Source organism: Eptatretus burgeri, chromosome 12 (assembly GCF_056783735.1).
Source record: "Eptatretus burgeri isolate ZD-2024b chromosome 12, Ebu_testis_v1, whole genome shotgun sequence".
In the NCBI taxonomy this organism is placed as follows: Eukaryota; Metazoa; Chordata; class Myxini; order Myxiniformes; family Myxinidae; genus Eptatretus; species Eptatretus burgeri.
In genome coordinates, this window is record NC_140972.1 from 37991757 (window position 1) to 38012310 (window position 20554).

General features: G+C 41.7%; 1 protein-coding gene across 8 annotated transcripts in view; it reads left to right on the forward strand.

Moving 5' to 3' along the window:
* The window catches only part of LOC147015434 (actin-binding LIM protein 1-like), a 283326-nt gene that overhangs the window by 105488 nt on the left and 157284 nt on the right, over positions 1-20554 (forward strand). The window contains exon 1 of one of the 8 annotated variants that reach the window (XM_085850184.1): positions 4512-4717. The exons of the other annotated variants lie outside the window; for them this stretch is intronic. Coding sequence (XP_085706310.1) covers positions 4696-4717 — 22 coding nt within the window. The 5' untranslated portion in view covers positions 4512-4695. Of the gene's footprint in view, positions 1-4511; positions 4718-20554 lie in introns of those variants that run through there. 8 annotated transcript variants of the gene reach the window in all.

Genomic DNA, 20554 nt, shown 5'->3' on the forward strand with positions numbered 1-20554 from the left:
TGCAGCATGTGGCTGCTGGTTGCATCATTGGTTGGGATGCGGCTATGCCGCTGATGCAGTGTCCCCCTTACCAGTACACTGGTACTCATTTTGCCGACCTCGGAAGGATGACAGGCTGAGTCAACCTCCTGGTGTATATTAATTCAGCGGCCAACGGGGCTTGAACTCAGGACCCTAGGATTCCAAGCCGCCACCCTAACCACTAAGTCAACACCAGGCTTATGTTTCTTCTCAATCATTGCTTACCTGGCAGAGCTTGTACTATCTTGAATAATTTGGGATGCTCAGGTTATCAATGAGCAGTGCTGCCCTGGTGAACCTGCTAGACCTACTACACTAGGCTGCTGTCTCCATCCTGTGCGTGCACACGCACACACACACACGTACACATACACACACTCACCTCTTTCACTACTCACCTCTGCTCCTTGTTCTCATTTTCACCCTCAACACTCTAATTCTCTCCCTCACCCGACTCACTTCTCCCTCACCCGACTCACTTCTCCCTCACCCGACTCACTTCTCCCTCACCTGACAGGTAGATAATGAAAACACATCGCACAAAAAAGTTAAACAAAGAGACGTCATCTAAAAATGAAATTGCACAACATTTTCAGCCAGCGAGGCACCACCCGTGGGACTGCACGTCACCATGGGCCCAACACAGTCGGTTGATGTGAGATGTGTGTATGCTTTTGATATATATATATATATATATATATATATATATATATATATATATATATATATATATATATATATATATTCTTCTTCTTCTTCTTCTTCTTCTTCTTTCGGCTGCTCCCGTTAGGGGTCGCCACAGCGGATCATCTGTTATGATCCGCATAGTGATTTGGCACATGTTTTACGCCGGATGCCCTTCCTGACGCAACCCTGGTCGCCTCTTACGACACAGGGATATGGTACACCTATTTTAACTGGGGTATACACCGGCCCAGTACACTGGTACTCATTTCACCGACCTCGGAAGGATGACAGGCTGAGTCAACCCCCCTGGTGTATTAATTCAGTGGCTCAATGGGGCTTGAACTCAGGACCTTTTGGATCCCAAGCCGCTGCCCTAACCACTGCGCCAACACCAGGCTCTTATATATGTATATGTATATATATATATGCAAATATATATGTACCGATGTTGAAAGAATTTGATGAGTGAGGAAAGTGAAAAAAAAAAAAACTTAACTGCGAAGAAATCGTTGCGGCCTGTTCCAAGTCAAAGCATGGTTGAGCAGCCCAAAAAACATGGTGCATTCAGACCCCAGCGAGGTTACCCAGGATACACCTTAAAAGCCCATGGAGAGCGATGACTGAAGATGCACCTGATGATGGATATAATTAAATAAGGCCGTGGATTATCTTCAAAAGGGGTCTTTTTATGAACCCAAACACCCAATTTTCAGTCATGCACTTCCTTGGAGATTTCTTCGAATGCATGAAAGCTTCAGGCTGCTCAGTTTCATGGCTTTGGAGTTATGGAGGAGACACACACACACACACACACTCACCCACGCTGACACACTGACACACATTGACATTTATTCGTATCGGTAGTGGAATGCAAGCTTATTGCCCCCCCCCCCAAACAGTGGCACACCTTTGTGATATATGCATAGAACTTTGTGATTTGTAGTTTCCCTGTTGACAAATGATGCGTCTGTGCTAAGAGGGCTGAAATGATTCATTATCTTTGTGACTTTGATGACATTTCTAAAGCAGAAACGAAGTTGAAAACGTAAATGATTTTGTATATACAGTAACAGGAAGGAACTTTGGTGCAGGAGGATTCAGAATCGGTCACTCTACCCTGGACAGGCTACTTCTGCTTTTCCAACAATGGATCTGCCCTCAATGTCAGACGCAAGATCAGGGCCATATCTCTTGACATCTTGAGCATCCGATACAGTCTGGTACCCTGACTTGCTCTCCAAACTCTCTGCCTATGGCATCCAAGACCACCTTGGCTTACTGGCTTCCTCTACTCTCATAGCTAGCAGGTGGCTCTCAACAAGGTCCTCTCGTCTTCTCTCCTTGTCAAGACTGGAGTGCGCCAACCCAGTGTTCTGGGCTCAGTTCTATTCTTAATCTTCATCAACAATCTTTCTGACTGGAAAATCCTCTTTATCTCTTTGCTGATGTCTCCACCCTCTGCCGTTGCATCCCTTATCATTTAGATAGGCATGCAGCAACCCCTTCCCTCTCTTCAGAACTTGGTAGAATCATAAGGTTGTCCAACACCTTATGTCCAACATCCACAATATGTCTTTTGATCCTAATAAATCACATATTCTCACTGTATCTCTCAGAAAATGCCGCCTGGTGATTACTATCCCAAGTCGATGCGAGGGTTAACCAGCTCCAAAACTTCCTTAACAATCCTCTTGAACTTCAGTTACTCATACTTTTTGACGTCACTATCAGCCATGATCTTTCTTGACCAAACTACATCTCTAAGTTACCCTCCAAAGCCATTTGCTGACTGGACATTCTACATCATGTAAAGTCTTTCCTAATTGATGTACCTGAACCTTTATCTGCATACAATGTCTTCATCCGCAACTTCATAGAGTACTGGTCCGCATTCTCGACTGAAGTCACTGCCTCACGCCTTGCTCAGCTTGTTGCTGTGGAAGCCAAGGCCTTCAGAATCATTGGATGAAGCTTCATCCCACGATGAGGCCGAGTCCTCTGGGCCTATCACTTTCACATGGTAGACAGGTTGGTGGTCTCTCTGTCTTCTACTGCCTCCTTTATGGCCATGCAACCTCTGCCTTTTCCGTGCTCTGCCACCACTCCCCCATGTTTCTGCACAGCGCACACAGTTTGTCAATAACCCCTTTTTGGTGAAACTCCCAAAATCTCGACTCACTGCTCACCTCCACTCATTTGTTCCTCTTTGTTCCCACCTGTCAGCTGTCAGTCAGCTGTCTTCTCAGGTCACACCCCCCCCCCATCCACAGCCATGATGTTTTCTACCCCCATTAACCTTCCCCCATTAACTTTCCCCCATTGACCTTCCCCAAGCCCACCTCTTTCCTAGTTTCCATTTTTTTTTCTTCCACTTATGTGATTGAGAGTTTGTGGTTGTATTCATCTTGTTACCCCCAAAACATTTCCTACAAAAAGGAGGTCATTTGGCCCATCATGCCTGCTCTACACCAACACCAGTTATCATTCCCTATCCACATCCAAGCTCCCTCCAAGTCCTTCCAATATTCCTGTACCACTCTATCTCCAAAGCATATCTTCCTTAAAATGTTGAGTGTTGTTGAGAAAGATACAACGACATCTCTTCATGTAGAACTGTGTAAACCTTCACTTGTTCATGGTATATCAGCTGTTGAGGCCGAGACAGTAAGCCATCTCTCCCTTATCTTTTTTTTAAAGCACGAAGATGGACTACGCATGAGGTCAGAGGTCTCAGTGAATGAGGTCAGCTGTCCTAATGCAGTAAATTGAGTGCCTGCCAAAGGTTGTTTAGTGATAGCTGTTGAAATCCTGTTTGCTTTCCTCCCGCAAAACCCAGCGTTCACGTCCTCTGGCTATGTGACCTGAGTTCACTTTCATAAGGGATTTTGTAGATTACATTTCCACTTGCAAGTCAAGCCCTGTGCCTTTACTTATTGGCATGGCACTACTTATGATACACTTTCTAAGTGAATACACGAGACTAAACCTTCTCGGTTGCTCTTGATACAACTCCCATATTGAAAATTGAACAGTAGATGTCTCGTACAGACGATGAGACAAGTCTACCGTCGATCATCGCACAATTTAAGCTCGGGCATCCTGATTTGTCCGCCTTCCTCGCAATGACGTTTCACATTCATCCCAGTCTTTCTGACTCTTTATCCGCCCTCTAGACGCAATTGGTGCAGTTCTCTCTCTCTCTCTCTCTCTCTCTCTCTCTCTCTCTCTCTCTCTCTCTCTCTCTCTCTCTCTCTCTCTCTCTCTCTCTCTCTCTCTCTCTCTCTCTCTCTCTCTCTCTCTCTCTCTCTCTCTCTCTCTCTCTCTCTCTCTCTCTCTCTCTCTCTCTCTCTCTCTCTCTCTCTCTCTCTCTCTCTCTCTCTCTCTCTCTCTCTCTCTCTCTCTCTCTCTCTCTCTCTCTCTCTCTCTCTCTCTCTCTCTCTCTCTCTCTCTCTCTCTCTCTCTCTCTCTCTCTCTCTCTCTCTCTCTCTCTCTCTCTCTCTCTCTCTCTCTCTCTCTCTCTCTCTCTCTCTCTCTCTCTCTCTCTCTCTCTCTCTCTCTCTCTCTCTCTCTCTCTCTCTCTCTCTCTCTCTCTCTCTCTCTCTCTCTCTCTCTCTCTCTCTCTCTCTCTCTCTCTCTCTCTCTCTCTCTCTCTCTCTCTCTCTCTCTCTCTCTCTCTCTCTCTCTCTCTCTCTCTCTCTCTCTCTCTCTCTCTCTCTCTCTCTCTCTCTCTCTCTCTCTCTCTCTCTCTCTCTCTCTCTCTCTCTCTCTCTCTCTCTCTCTCTCTCTCTCTCTCTCTCTCTCTCTCTCTCTCTCCGTTGAGTGGGCGGATACTCATAAGTGCTTGCTCCACCCTGTACATCCCTCCTCCGATCGTTCGTGCTCAGCAACGACAGCCAGCCGGTGTCCTTTCCCTCCAGCCACACGCGATCCATCGCACTATCGTGTGCGCACTAGGATCTACTACCGGCGCTCACATAGCCTGTACAGATGGTGGTTCTGGAAGGAGAAGGTATTGTTTGAGCTTTAGATGGATTGCTGGGCGTATGTCGATGGAGGAATGAATGGATTGAGCATTGTTGTCGCCGGACTCAACGCGACGTTTATCCGATGCCATACGCGTCATAGTTTTGCAGGGTACTCATCGAAACATATATGTAGACATGTCTGCGGGATAATTTTTTGACAATAACTGCAGGGACTTCGAAGAGTACCGCTTGCCATAGAGAATGCTCGGCGTTATCTGAGCCTTCCAAAAGAAAATCTTTAATTCATGAGCTATAAGTGCACATTTTGTTTTATGATATTGAGGCATTATATGTATGGGAGAGAACGTGACATCAATATGTTGTTTTTTTAAAAAATTCCAATCGGTCATGATTTCATATGTTATGTTTGTATTGATTTCATATGTATTGTATTCCATCCTTTGTATGAACAATGGGATCAGATTTTAGGTTTCCCTCTGATTTGGTGCCATTCACTGGAAACTGTAAATGTCACGACCATGTGCTTTTAACTGTGAACACAGATTACCAGCTTGATAATCGTAGTGTTGCAACAGCCTTGAGTGAACCGTTGCACAGCCTGGCTTGTCGTGCTCCCAGTGCACACTGCATTCCTTCCTGAGCATTGTGCAAGGCGTGCATCATGATGCCTTCAGAATTATCATGTCACATGGCACGAGTCACCTGAGGAGCATATGATTTTCTGCTCAGGGCATGTGTGTAATGTAGCTTGGAGTACATAATGATGGGATCTTGGCAGGGAATTTTCAATTCCGCTTGCAATGCTGTGGGTGAAATTTACAGAGGTTTGCGAAGGATGAAACTGTATTTCTATCAACAGTACATAACAAGGACATATACCGACCGGTAAGGAGTCTACGGACAAATTATCACCAAGGGTGTGAGCATTTGAGGCAAGCACTCAAACAATCCTCCTTCTTTGTTTCTTTATCCATAAATAACCATGACCCAAATTGTTTCTAATCGAACATCCTGATCTGTAAAAAAAAATTTTTAACATCTAACGAGCCTTGTTGTAGGGAACGACAAGCATATGGGGATTTCTTATCCTCACATATTGTAATCATTTCCATATACTGTTCTCTTGATGATGCCAACAGTGCATTGTTGTGACGTAATTGGCTTTATGGAAGCTGGTTTGGTTCCACAAGCTGTAAATCTTTCTTCAAACTAGCAATATTTTATAGACTGTACTGTACATTTCAACTCTCAGGTTTATTATACCTGTTCCAAAATGTTTGCAATAACAAATGCATGACAACCTTCATATAATACGAGTAATACCAAGAGATAAAAATATTAATTTGTTTTTGCAATATGTATCTATTCGTTTTACCAGATCATTCTTTTATTGCTTTTTGAATCTTCTCTTTACTCCAAAAGTGATTTTTTTTAAACTCGTTTAAAGGTGCATTCGATGTTTATAAATATGGTATACAAACTTATTTGCAATTTTCATAATGAAAAAACATTGGATTACGCACAATGGACCACAAATTATTTAAATGGTGATTTTAGTTCAACCAAAGGTCGAATGATTTTTATTTTTTTGGCTAATTCCACTTGTGACCAATTTGGCCCTTGTTTTCAAGGTTCAGAAAACCTTTCCTCCTATTTTCTTTTCTACACATCTCTCCGAATAAATATATTTACAACTTTTTCCTGCAACTTCTGAAAATTCTCGATAATGATGTATAGTTTTCTAAAAAAAAAAAAAAAAAAACAACAACCCCATAAAACACACAAATGTCATCATTCTGCCCTTTTCATAAGATTTTTTGTTGTTTTAGAAACTTGAGTCCATATGTTTGACCAACATGCTTCATTCAGACTCTTCTTGATCCAAAACTGCCACTTAGAGGCAGCAATTATGGATCAGGTCCCTCAAAGGAACCAAAATGCCACATTCAAACTGCTTTTGTATGCAGCACATGGCTGCGGGTAGCATCATTTGCTGGGGGTGTGGCTGCGCTACTGTTGGACATTGTCCTCTGTAGGTTAGGGCAGGAATTTGGAATTTGGCCATGGTGTTGATGATAGCTCACCTACTCTTTGCGAAGGGCACAATGGGATATTTAACGTCCACCAACTAATGCTAGCAAACGGGATGCCCAGTTCATCGTCCATCCAAAGGACAACACACACCTTGATGCATTGCCCTGCCTGCAAAACATCAGGATGATGGTTTATAGCTGGGTTGAGCTTCAAACGAAGGCTACACAGCTCAGAGGTGAGTGTGCAAACCTATAAGCATTCAGACCCCCTCCTGATCCATAACTGATGCCTAAAAGGCAGCAGCTATGGATCACATACCTAAAGAGGCACCAAATGCCTCATTTTCCCTCATGATCCATAACTACACCCTAAGAGGCAGCACAAAGAGGAAGCCTTCAATAAAAGATCAAATGAGATCACTGTACTTGTGGGACTGCCACTTACAGTGACATATCTGTTGATTTACGTGCATATTGGCAGCAAGTAGGGTCATAAAGTTACAGGGAAGCAAATATCAGAATTTTGCACCACTGTATTGACCTCTTGTGCTCACAAGAAGGCAGTTGTATTTTTCAAAAGGACCATATGCTATTACCTTTTTCATGCAGGACAATTGTAAACCCATGGGAAATTGATTGTAGAACGTCAAGGTTCATGGAATACATATGTTTGTATCTTGGCAGTGATGTGACAAAATGAAGTGTGTTTAAGCAAATGCTAACTTGCATTGGAAATGTGATTTGTTATTATTTTGTATGCATTCTATGGTTGATGGTTGCATCATTGCTGGAAGTGTGGCTGTGCCGCTGATGCAGTGCCCCCTGTTTCCGATCAGCTGGTACTCATTTTGCTGACCTAGGAAGGATGACAGGCTGAGTCAACCAACCTGGTGTTATTTAATGGCACGACAGGGTATAAAACTCAAGACCTAATTTCTTAAGCCAGCCACCTTAACAATTGGTCATAAACCCCACATTATATAGCAATGGATTAAGGAGGTATTTGAATGACATTGTGCAAATGAATTGACATCTGTTAAACCAGGGATATCTGTTGTACCAATTGCATGCCAAAGAATCCTTTGATTGTTTTGTTCATCTGTATTACATCTGCCTGAGTAGAAGGTTGAGCCAGAAGTTTAGAGTTATCGATATGTCATGCTGTGGAATGAGCCAGCCACAATCACCAGCCAAAAGAGAAAACCACAATCCTCCTTTCTGAAGATTGCATTGAAAAATTGAAGTCATTTATTTTAGTGTACGCAGCACTTGGCTACTGAATGGACAGTCTCTGGGGGTGAGGCTATTATGCTGTTGCTGTCCTGTAGGTTAGGGTAGAGATTGCAGATGTAAACTCTACAAGTGAATTCAATAACGTGGGACACCCCCACCTGCCTCCCCCTAAAATCCTTTCAAAGTACAGCAAACTGATTGATGCAACCACTTTGCTATGAAGCACCAGATTGGCAGTTTATCGTCTGATCAGAAATCAAACACAGACTAAGCTTTAAGATGAATACACTCCCTCCTCAAACCCCTTACATTGGGTCACGTAGTTTTCCGCATCACGTCATCATAAATTGAATATATAAAGAGTAGTTTCGTGTTGAATGCCATTCGCTGTTGTGCTGGATTTGCTTCTGAAGGTTTCCACTGAGGTGGTTTCTGAACTCTGCATGCATTTCAAAGACCAATGAAGAATTCCCATCAAGAAGCAGAATTCTGGGTGCGCAATCGCTGAAACACTGGACATATTGTGGAAAACCATGAATGCACAAGAGTCAGACAGATCATGGAAAGGTTCAAAACCTGTTTGGTTGCTGCTTGATGGTCAATAACTATAGTTTATTCCTGTTCCTCCACATGAAGGTTTAATTGTCTTGCCTCTCTGTAATTTGCTCTTAGATTGTTACCTTGATCCGATATATATATATATATATATATATATATATATATATATATATATATATATATATATATATATATATATATGTATACATATACATAGATGGTGTTTAAAAGCCCAACTGATGTTCATTGCTCCATCAATTTCCAATTATGGCGAGTGTACTGGAAACAACTATTTTAACAAGAGCCATGTACACAGAATTTCACGCATAAGATTTTGTAGCCACGTCACTATCGGCATAGTATTCGCCTCTGTTAAAAGAAAACCATCTTCATTTGTGGGATAAAGCATCAAAATCGTGTTGATACCCTATATATACAATGGTGTGTGTGTGTGTGTGTGTGTGTGTGTGTGTGTGTATGTGTGTGTGTGTGTGTGTGTGTGTGTGTGTGTGTGTGTGTGTGTGTGTGTGTGTGTGTGTGTGTGTGTGTGTGTGTGTGTGTGTGTGTGTGTGTGTGTGTGTGTGTGTGTGTGTGTGTGTGTGTGTGTGTGTGTGTGTGTGTGTGTGTGTAACACTGTAACACTGTAACACTGATTGGTTGGCCAATTCACCTGACTCTACTCACAATTTATTTTTGGGAAAAGATCACACGGTTGCCATATTGGCACTTCCTGCGATGCGAAGTCAAAAACATCTTCAGAGCTTTTATATTCACAATCGCCATACCCTCCCTGCAAGTTTTCCCTTCATTGTAAAATGACCAAAGTGACTGTTGAGAGTATTTTGAGCTGATAGGCATCACAGGCCTTGTGAAAATTGGCCTTATGATCAAGGCAGCAGTCTGTTACCTTGAACACCGCCCAAATAACGATGTGGCATTCTCTCAAGTAGGGCTTAAACCAATGCCATTATAAAAGGTCTTTGTCTGAGGGCATTATTTACTTTTAACGATGTGTACATACTACATATGCAGGAGGAAGATAACTGGTTTTGGGTCGTTTGTTGTCAGATATCATTTCCGCATATCTCACGGGATTGTGAGTTTGACAGATGACTGTGATAGGTGGGGAGGGGGGCTCTGAATGCTTGAAGTGGGGAAGGGATTAGCATTCTCTCAAGCAGTACTTAAACCCATGTCATTATGTCTTTGTCTGAGGTCATTATTTACTTTTAACCATCCATCCATCCATTGGGACCATACTCTGTACAGAGTGTTGGTACTGCCAAAGCAGTCTCCTTGGCTATTTGGCAAAATCCTGGACAGATCACCACTCCGACACAGGATACCAGCAAGCTGGCACTCATTTTGCCGACCTCAGAAGGATGAGAGGCATTCAACCCCACCTGGTATTAATTCAACAGCTGAATGGGATTTGAACTCAGGATCCTAGGATCCCAAGCCCACCACCCTGACCATTAAGCCAACACCAGGCATGTACTTTTAACGATGTGTATACAATCTATGCAGCAGGAAGGAGATTATTGTTTTTGGGTCATTTATTGTCACATATCTTTTCTGCATATCTCACAGGATTGTGAGTTGGACAGGTGACCATGACGAGTGGTGAGGGGGTTTGATGGCTTGGAGCAAAGAAGGGATTGACGCCTTAGGATTGGGAGGGGGAGGTTGAGTGTAAAGTCAATTCTGTTTCCTCAAGTGTGTGTGTGTGTGTGTGTGTGTGTGTGTGTGTGTGTGTGTGTGTGTGTGTGAGTGAGAGAGTGTGTGTGTGTGTGTGTGTGAGAGAGTGTGTGTGTGTGTGTGTGTGTGTGTGTGTGTGTGTGTGTGTGTGTGTGTATGTGTGTGTGATTTGTGTCGCAGCTCCACCACAAGCCTAACAGACTGCAAAAAAAAGGAAGAGGTTATTTGTAAGGAGGGATAACAAGTTATATGGGCCACTGTGTTCTGGAGATCAAAGTTTTGCATAATCATGGTGAGAAAATGAAACAAACACGATTCCATTCTTTTGAGAAGCTTTGAGTACAGCTTTATCAAAACCCCGATAACAATTTGACTCATGCTGCATTGTTTCTTCTGAAACCACTGATATTGAGGAATCGTCTGGAATGACTGAACGTGTTTCGACATTCATTTAAAGGCCCGGTCACACCTTGACGTTTTAGCCAACGTATGCCGATTTTTGAATTTTTTTTCTAAAACGCTGGCACACGTTGAATACGTTATGGGTAAGTTTTGATAACATTGAGAGCACGCTGAAAAACACTGCCATACGTCGTTGTACGCTGGCTTTAAACGTTGTACTTTTTGGTTGTCCTCAAATTTTTTCATGCTTGAAATTTCACGACGTCTGCCGGCGTATGACTCACACATTCCGCTACGCTGGCCACAAGTTGTATGCACGGTCTGCGATCGTTGACAGACGTCAACACATGCTACTTGTAAGTTAATCATAAGTTGAGACACGCCGAGGTAATGTTTAGAGTACCCGAAACTTATTTCTAACCTATGATTAACGTGTTGTTGGCACGTTACGCGATCGTTGCCACACGTCGACAGACGTTACTTTTACTTTACTCATAGGCTGAAAGACGTCGGTATAATGGATCGTCCTTGCATCAGCGTCCACGGCCACGGCCAGGACACTTATTTGCAGCATTCTTCAAACTTTTCTTCGGCATGACGAGGATGTTCACACTTCGATGTCTAGCTTGGCTATGATTCCAATTGTCCATCGGCAGCGTCTATTTAAAATAGTCGAGTTTGAGCGTTTTAACACGTTCAGAAGAAACGCTTCAAATTTCCAAACCCCAGCGTCAAAAAACAAAGGCGAGTGACAGCAATTTAAATCGTTCATTGTAAACAATGAAAATAACTGAGTGGTACCGTTTAAAAATCGTTGAGTGTAAAAAAAATCCAATTGTTGAGCGCAAGCGTCTACTTTCAATTGTGGAGATGCAGCCATTTAAATCGTTGAGTGGCAGCCTATGAACCTACCCGTGGACACGCGGACGCGAGGACGATCCATCATAACCCACACCCTCCCCCTCACACTCACCTACTACTGCCAACATGAACAAACTACTACTAATACTAATACTGATACTGATACTGATACTGATACTGATACTGTTACTGTTACTGCTGACATGGACATCGACTCAAAAAGGACTCGAAAACACTGTTGGGTTCCCCTTTTATGAGCAGCATTTTTATATACCAATTCCCAAAACCGCTGGGAACATGTATTTATATGGCAGTTGTAAGCTAGAAACACATTCATTTTTTTTTTTTGTCGACCGGAAGACGTCATTGGAATACGTCTACATACGTCGATGTGTGTTGGGACTACGTAAAGAATTGGTTCAAAGCACGTCAAACATAAGTTAGAAATAAGTTTCGCGTAAAAAAGACATTACCGCGACGTGTTTCGACTTATGAGTAGCTTATAAGTAGCCTTTGTGGACGTGTGTAAGCGTCCGCATATCGCGTGTAAAACTTATCCCCATCACATGCGGAACGTGTGTCATACGCCGAGTACGTCGTAAAATTTTGAACATGTTTAAAATTTCTTGACGTACTCTACTTACTACGACGTATGACAGCGTACTTTAGCGTTCTACTCACGTATACCAAACTTACTCATACCGTATTTGACGTGCCCCCAACGTTTTAGACACATTTTTCTTAGGTCGGCATACGCTGGCAAGATCGCCAAGGTGTGACCGCGATGTTGACACTTCCATTTCTGCAGCAGTTATGATTCGAATCGTTGTGCGTCAGCCTTTTAATAGGCTACGTCACGACATCGTCGGCGATGCGTGCAACGCGCTATGCCTGAGTTAGACTATCGTTGGGCATCGGTTGTGTAGGCCGACAACAGGTTCAGCATTCGTTGGATAAGTTATCTATAACACAACGAAACGTTCTGTGTCCATTACTAATATGTTATGCATACGACCAACTCGTTATGAATACGTCCGAATCTTTAAAAAAAAACATCAAAAGTTCAACGTCAGCCAGCGTTTTACATACATTTTAATACGTTGCCATCGCTGGCTAAAACGTCAAGGTGTGACCGGGCCTTTATGAATGTAAGAGGAGGAATGTTGAAAGACATTCAAGCAACCTGTCCCATATTTTGACTTGCATCTCAAAACTTTGCCTGTGATGGCAAACTCTCAAATGTTATGCAAATTTTGTTAGAGTGACAAGTTTGATTTTTGACATATATAATATATATTTATTTTTGAACAATTGTTAAATTGCTTCACCAGTCTGAAGTTATTTTTGTTTCCTTCAATGTGCTGCATTTTTAAATTAGCCTTTGGCATGTATTGCTTTTGTGGTTCAACTTGCTGGCTCGCAAGGTCTTTGTGACAGGAAAAGCAAAATGGTATCTGAGGATTTCATCTCTTCTTCATCTCCGTAAAGGCCCAGTCACACCTTCACGTTTTAGCCAACAATGGCAACGTATTAAAATGTATGTAAAACGCTGACTTACGCTGAACTTTTGATGTTTTTTTTAAAGATTCGGACGTATTCATAACGAGTTGGTCGTATGCATAACATATTAGTAACAGACACAGAACGTTTCGTTGTCTTATAGCTAACTTATACCAACGAATGCTTAGCCTGTTGTCGGCCTTCCCAACCTATGCCCAACGATAATCAAACTTATGCATAGCGTGCTGCACGTATCGCCGACAATCACGTGGCGTAGGTTATTAAAAGGCTGCCGCACAATGATTCAACTCATAACCGCCGGAGAAATGGAAGTGTCAACATCGCAGTCACACCTTGGCGATCTTGCCAGCGTATGCCGACCTCTGAAAAATGCGTCGAAAACGCTGGCGCACGTCGAATACGGTATTCGTAAGTTTGGTATACGTGAATAGAACGCTAAAGTACGCTACCATACGTCGTAGTAAGTGGAGTACGTCTTGAAATTTTAAACGTGTTAAAAAATTTACGACGTACTTGCCGTATGCCTCACACGTTCCGCATGCGATGGGAATAAGTTGTAGGCACGATATGCGATCGTTGGCACACGTCGACAAAAGTTACTTGTAAGTTACTCATAAGTCGAAACACGTCAAGCTAATGTGTAGTGTACCCGAAAGTTATTTCTAACTTATGAGTAACGTGGTTTGAACCAATTCCTTACGTATTTCCAACGCACATTGACGTATGTAGACGTATTTGATTGACGTCTTTCGGATGACCAAAGAACTAAATGAACGTGTTTCTAACTTACAACTACCGTATAATGGCGTATTGGCAGCGTTTAGGGGAATTGGTATATAAAAATGGGGTTCACACAGGAGGAACCCATCAGTGTTCCAGACTCCATGGTTTTTTTTTTTCTTCGGTATGACGGTGATGTTGACACTTCGATTTCTCGTGCAGTTATGATTTAAATAGTTGAGCGGCAGCCTATTAATTATATTATATTATAACCGCACTACAAATCGAAGTGTCAACATCACCGTCATGACGAAGAAAAACAAACAAACAAAAAAAAACCAGGGAGTCTGAAACACTGACGCTAAACATTACCTCGACGTGTTTCGACTTATGAGTAACTTACAAGTAACGTGTGTCAACGATCGCATAACGTGCCTACAACTTATGGCCAGCGTAGCGGAATTTGTGAGTCATACGCCGGCATAAATAGTAAAATTTCAAGCATGCTAAAATTTGAGGACAACCACAAAGTACAACGATGAAAGCCAGCGTACTACGACGTATGGCAGTGTTTTTCAGCGTGCTCTCAATGTTTCCAAAACGTACCCATAACGTATTCGACGTGTGCCAGCGTTTTAGACAAATTTTTCAAAAATCGGCATAAGCTGGCTAAAACGTCAAGGTGTGACTGGGCCTTAAATGACTCGTCAGGGCATATTTTACCATCCTCTGCACAATTTTACCAATTGCTTTTCTGCCTGTGTGCTGTGCCTTATATTAAACCCAAGAAAAATGGAGCTATTTTGGTGTTTTGCTGTCAAACGTACAAGAAGAGACAAATGGAAAATGTTATCTCTTTTCATATTCCTTGACTCACTGGGTAGCCTGGTGTTGGCTTAACGGTTAAGGTGGCTGGCTTAAGATTTTAAGGTTCTTGAGTTTGGGCCCCTGTTGCGCCATTGAAACAACACCAGGTGGTTGACTCAGTCCGCCATCCTTCTGAAGTTGGTAAAATGAGTACCATCTTACTGGTAATGGGGTAATGCATCAGTGGCACAGCTGCCCTTCCAGAAATGATGCAACCAGCAGCCACAGGTTGCTTATGAAACAGCAACAACTTGGTGGGTGCACTTGAGTTTGTTCTCCATAAATGGCTCTGGACGCCGTGCCCCCCCCCCACTCCCCCAAATGTTCGAGAATCCTGAAACCAATTGTGAATCTTTTTTATTTTCCCATGATGATTTTAATTTTCCCATGATAAGCAATCGGTTCATGAGTCCTTCTTCTTCATGTCTGCAGCTTAAACTCCCATAATTGAACACGATTTTGCACGATTGCAGCAATTTTGTGTGGTTTTCTTGTCGTGACCACTTTACGGTCAATTACCCCCTTTGAATCCCTTAGCATTGGAGATTTTAATTTTTTATTTTACTTTGGTAAAGGTTTTTAACCAAATCAAAATTCTGTGCAATGTTGTTTGCAGAAGTGAAAGTGATGATTTAAACTAACATGATCATTTGTTCTTATGGTTTTAAATATTTTATTTATTTATTCCTATACAGCCTTTGGCTGCTTGGCTGCATCATTTTCTGGGGACACGGCTGTTCCGCTGATGCAATGCCCCCCCCCCATCCCAAAAAGTGATTGTTCTGTATAATTTTACCTGTAAAATAACATAATTCAAATGGACAATGTAATAGTTAATGATAAGCAAAATCTTGTTCGGAATTTCCTTTAAAAATTTTTTTAATATAAACAAAGGCCATTTAAAATTGTGCCACCACACCTTGCCTTATTCACACTTTCCTTTGCAATTAACAGGTGAGGGTGGGGTGTGGGTTTGAGGAGGGAATCCTGGATATTCCAAGTATGTTGATGGTTTTTGGAGGGGTCTGGGTGGAAATTTGGCGTTGCAATGCAATGGAGGAGAGGTGGAGCAGGAGGAGATAGTTGTGTCTTGACAAGACAAAGCATTCCATGCACACACTTTGTGAAGGTGATGATTTTCAGCCGAATCTTCTGCCTTGAGATGCTGTCACGATCAAACCTGTCGATACCCTCTAATAGATGGCTTCCGCCTTTTCTTTGAGCCTGTTTGGAGCTGTCCTTTGACCGGATGCAGATGCTCAAGGGACCAGAATAGTGAATGCAGCGATTCCGTTAAGGAGTCTCTCACCACTTTCCACACCGGGAGACATTTTCCTTTCCTCTCATTCTGTAAGATTTGGATTGCACACTCGAGTTTTGTGAATAGAAGTGATTTCGATGCAGTATACCGAAATGTTGGTATTAAATCGTTTATTTTTTTCTCCATATGCAGCCTATGGCTGCTTGACCGCATCATTTTCTGAGGGCGCGGCCGTACCACTGATGCAATGCCCTTGTTACGAATAACTTGGTACTCGTTTTGCCAATTATGGATGACAGGCTGTCAACCCACCTGGTGTTAATTCAACGATACGACAGGGGCTTGAACTCACGACCCTGAGATCTTAGGCCAGCCACCTTAACCATTAAGCCAACATCAGGCTATTAAATAGGTGATTTGGCTTCTCATTGTACATACAGAGACTTGAGTGATTGTCGGATTGATGTGTGCTCATAATTATAGCTGACAATTTGTCCACATGTATGCTTTGTCTAATTACTCTAATAGGATGGTGCAGAGGTAACACACTTACCGTTGATGTGTTTAGTCAGGGTTCAATTTACAATCTCAGTATAAACTGTCAGATTGGTGCTCGGGGCATCACCTCATATCGGGAGTGCTTCCTCCCTCAGATGGAAATTAAGAGGGATATCCCGTCTGTAATCATTAGATGGTGGATGTTAAAGATCCCACTGTGTAACTTGTGACGAGTAGATGAGTTATCACAATCACCCTGAACAAATCCCAAATTCCTGCCACCTTCGGTCAAATGTCGGGCCTGGCCTGCCACTTCGTGAAAGGCTTGTGCCAAAGCATTCCAAGGCTGATTCCACAAGAAGGTGAGAATAATTGTGGCTATTGTAGTCGTTGTTGTAGTTGTAATTTGTACCCATATGCTTGAGTCCCTGTTTTGCTTATGTAATAAGTAGATTTCCCCTTTCTATGTTTCAAACAGTTGGCTGTTCCATATCTGCTTTGCGAAGCATGCAAGTTGTGGTAATGTTCTTGCGATAATTGTATCATGTGCAGTGGTATGTAACATTTACTTATAGTTGTGATAATCCTGCATGGAGGTACTTTATCATCAGTTCTTGTCATTTCTGGAATAATTTTAGTGCTCCAGGTATTTTTATGTTTGTCCTTCAAAACTGCCATGCTAAGTGTTGGCATACACGCAGAGCAACCGGTACAGTACCTCATTTAAAACCCCTTTGAATTTCTCATTTTCACCTTTGGGAACCACGGAAAAGAATACACCCAGCAGGTTCTTAATAAGTGATTTGGTCAATAATTAGAAGACTATGCTTGTTCATTAATTGGTGCGCAGACTTTGCTTTTCTGCATCAGGGCATCTTCACAGAGGAGAGGACTCATTGTTTAGATGTCATTGTGCATGGTCTTAGTGACCAAAACACTCGAACCTTTAAAAAAAAAAATGGACCAAAACACCAAAACACCTATTTGAACATTCAAAAAAAATTGGTCCACAAAAGAAAGAGGTGCAACGATGAAATGCATCTTATTATGTTTTTTTTTTTTTCATTCACCACCATTGTATGTAAACAAGGCCAGACAATGTTTGTTGCTCATCAAACAAGGCAAAGGAACTTATAGCATTGTTACCTCCACCACCGAAGGTGGACGGAGGTTATGTTTTCACCCCTGTCTGTTTGTTGGGTGGTCGCGAGACGACCCTTATTCTCAGGTTTTCCGTCTGTCTGTATGTTTGTATGTTGGGTGGTCGCGAGAGTACCCTTATTTTCAGTTTTTCCATCTGTCTGTATATTTGTATGTATATTTGTATGTATGTATGTATGTATGTATGTTGGGTGGTCGCTAGAGTACCCTTATTTTCAGTTTTTCCATCTGTATGTATATTTGTATGTATGTATGTATGTATGTTGGGTGGTCGCGAGAGTACCCTTATTTTCAGTTTTTCCATCTGTCTGTATATTTGTATGTATATTTGTATGTATGTATGTATGTATGTATGTATGTATGTATGTTGGGTGGTCGCGAGAGTACCCTTATTTTCAGTTTTTTCCATCTGTCTGTATATTTGTATGTATATTTGTATGTATGTATGTATGTATGTATGTATGTATGTATGTTGGGTGGTCGCTAGAGTACCCTTATTTTCAGTTTTTCCATCTGTCTGTATATTTGTATGTATATTTGTATGTATGTATGTATGTATGTATGTTGGGTGGTCGCTAGAGTACCCTTATTTTCAGTTTTTCCATCTGTATGTATATTTGTATGTATGTATGTATGTATGTATGTATGTATGTTGGGTGGTCGCGAGAGTACCCTTATTTTCAGTTTTTCCATCTGTCTGTATATTTGTATGTATATTTGTATGTATGTATGTATGTATGTATGTATGTATGTATGTTGGGTGGTCGCGAGAGTACCCTTATTTTCACTTTTTCCGTCTGACTGTATGTTTGTCTGTATGTAATGGACAGCTCTGGAGGCCAGAGGAGTCAACCGATTTTGATGAAACTTGACAGGTAGATTCATACCAGGATCTAGTTCTATGCTTTTGAGCACCGTTGCTATGGACACCACCGTTGCCTAGCAACGGGACTGAAATTTTTTTTAAATCCTAAAAAAATTTTTTTTCGAATATCAAAAATCGGCTTCCAGGCTTTTATGTGCACTATAATCATCCTCTTTGTCAAAATTTTTCAGCCTGATCCGTCAAAAAGTGTATGACTAGAATGCAATTATGTAGCAACCACCCATGTCACCTACCGGCTTGTCTGTCTATCTGTCTGTCTGTGAGCACAATATCTTAAAAAGTTATTGGTGGATTCGGATGAAACTTGGTGAACAGCTTGGACGTGTCAAAGGGGTGAATCCTTTCGATTTTGGTGAAGATCCGAATCCGGATATGGATGCAATAATTTTTTTTAATTTTCCAAGTGAGTCTTCACCATTGAGAGATAGGGCCAAAAACGAGATGTAGAATTATATCTCAAAAAGTTGTGGATGAGTTATGATAAAACTAGGTGTCTATGAGTTGGTTAGGTGACAAGAACAAGACAATTAGATGTTGGTTCAGGTCCGGATTCAGATCCGGCCTATCGGTGGAATTCAAAACGTAAACTGTTCAGCCTGGCCGAGTGCATTCTTGTTTCCTGCTGGGATGCTGCCCCCAAAACCCTTTATTCTTGCAGAAACATGCACATTGATTGTATATACTCATGAAACAGCTCAAACTATCCAAACAGAGAAGAAAATATAGGATGTTCTGCTGAGATGCTCTCTGGCTTATTCTATATCTTGGATGTTGGAACGACAACATGTTTCTGCCTCAATAATGACCAGTTCTCATTGCTTTATGCAGTTTTATCAGGAGGCAGCTTTAAACTTATTCAAATAAATAACTTGAAAACCTCTCTTTCCCAAAAGTTGTCATTTTAGCAGGCTCCTCAACTGACTTCATTTAAACTTGGAATGTACCACAGTCAAAGAGTACTGTACTTTTTATCTTTCTCCAATAATTATTTATTTTGTTAAACACCTATTGGTGCAGTGTCTAGTTTGAGTTTAATGTATCGTCTTGTGGATTGAATTTCTTAATTTCAAATATCGTTCATGAAACGACTCACCTTGCAGAGGAAGTGACATTCAGCACTGAGGGTTGAAGAACGAGTTCTATGTGTGAATACTGGTGTAGACAGGTAAAACAATGAATAAAATCAACAGATTATTGATTGAGGTATGCTGAATGCAATGGGAAGCAAGAAGTTGATGTTTCAGGTGTTAACCTTTTTTTTTGCTCCGATGAAGGTTAAGATCCCCCCCGCCCCCGCCACCCTTTTTCTATCGCTCCGACAATAGATTAATGGCTGAAATGTCAGCTCCTCCTTGTTTCCCATTGCAGTGAGCAGACCTCGATCATCGTTCTGTTGATTTTTATGAAATTGTTCAGCACAGAAGGGTTTACTTGGTATGTTTAAGGTCTTCATAAAGATGACAGGCAGTAATGACTGGTTTTTTGATATATACCATACAAACACATTCTGTGCATATATATATATATATATATATATATATATATATATATTTATTGTACAGAGAGTAAATACACACTGAGCTGGAAAAAATTCTTTGTTGAAATCCTGACATTTCAGAAGAACACTATCTTCCGTCCTGAGAGGTAACAATAAGACACCAGATGTGGAGCTGCAGAGACAGTAGCTGCAATTATTATGTCCCACGGGAACGGTTGTGATTCATGATTGGGCTACAAAGGGGACAAATCGGCATGAGATTTGGGATAGATTTAATGAAGAGAGTGGGGTTGGAGGATGGATTTGCTTCTGCTTCGGATGTTTGGGTCACCGGTTCAGTGTTTCATGTCTTTTAATGAAGAGTTTTCTTATTCTTTGAGGCTCAGTGGTATTATATTATAAAGGGGGGTGGACACTTATCCAACTAAGATATTCTGGTGTTGTATATTTAATTAATTTTAGAATTTGTTTTTCACTTGTAAGTTGTGGGTTACGATGTGGAAATAAATGTGGGGAAAGTCTGATTTAATGCATTTTAATTCCAGGCTATATGGCAACAAAAGGTGAAAAATTTGAAAGGAGGTGAAGACTTTCTCGAGGCACTGTACCTACATATCTCCTATTTTAAGATATCGCTTTGTGAAAGGAACGTATTGTTACGGC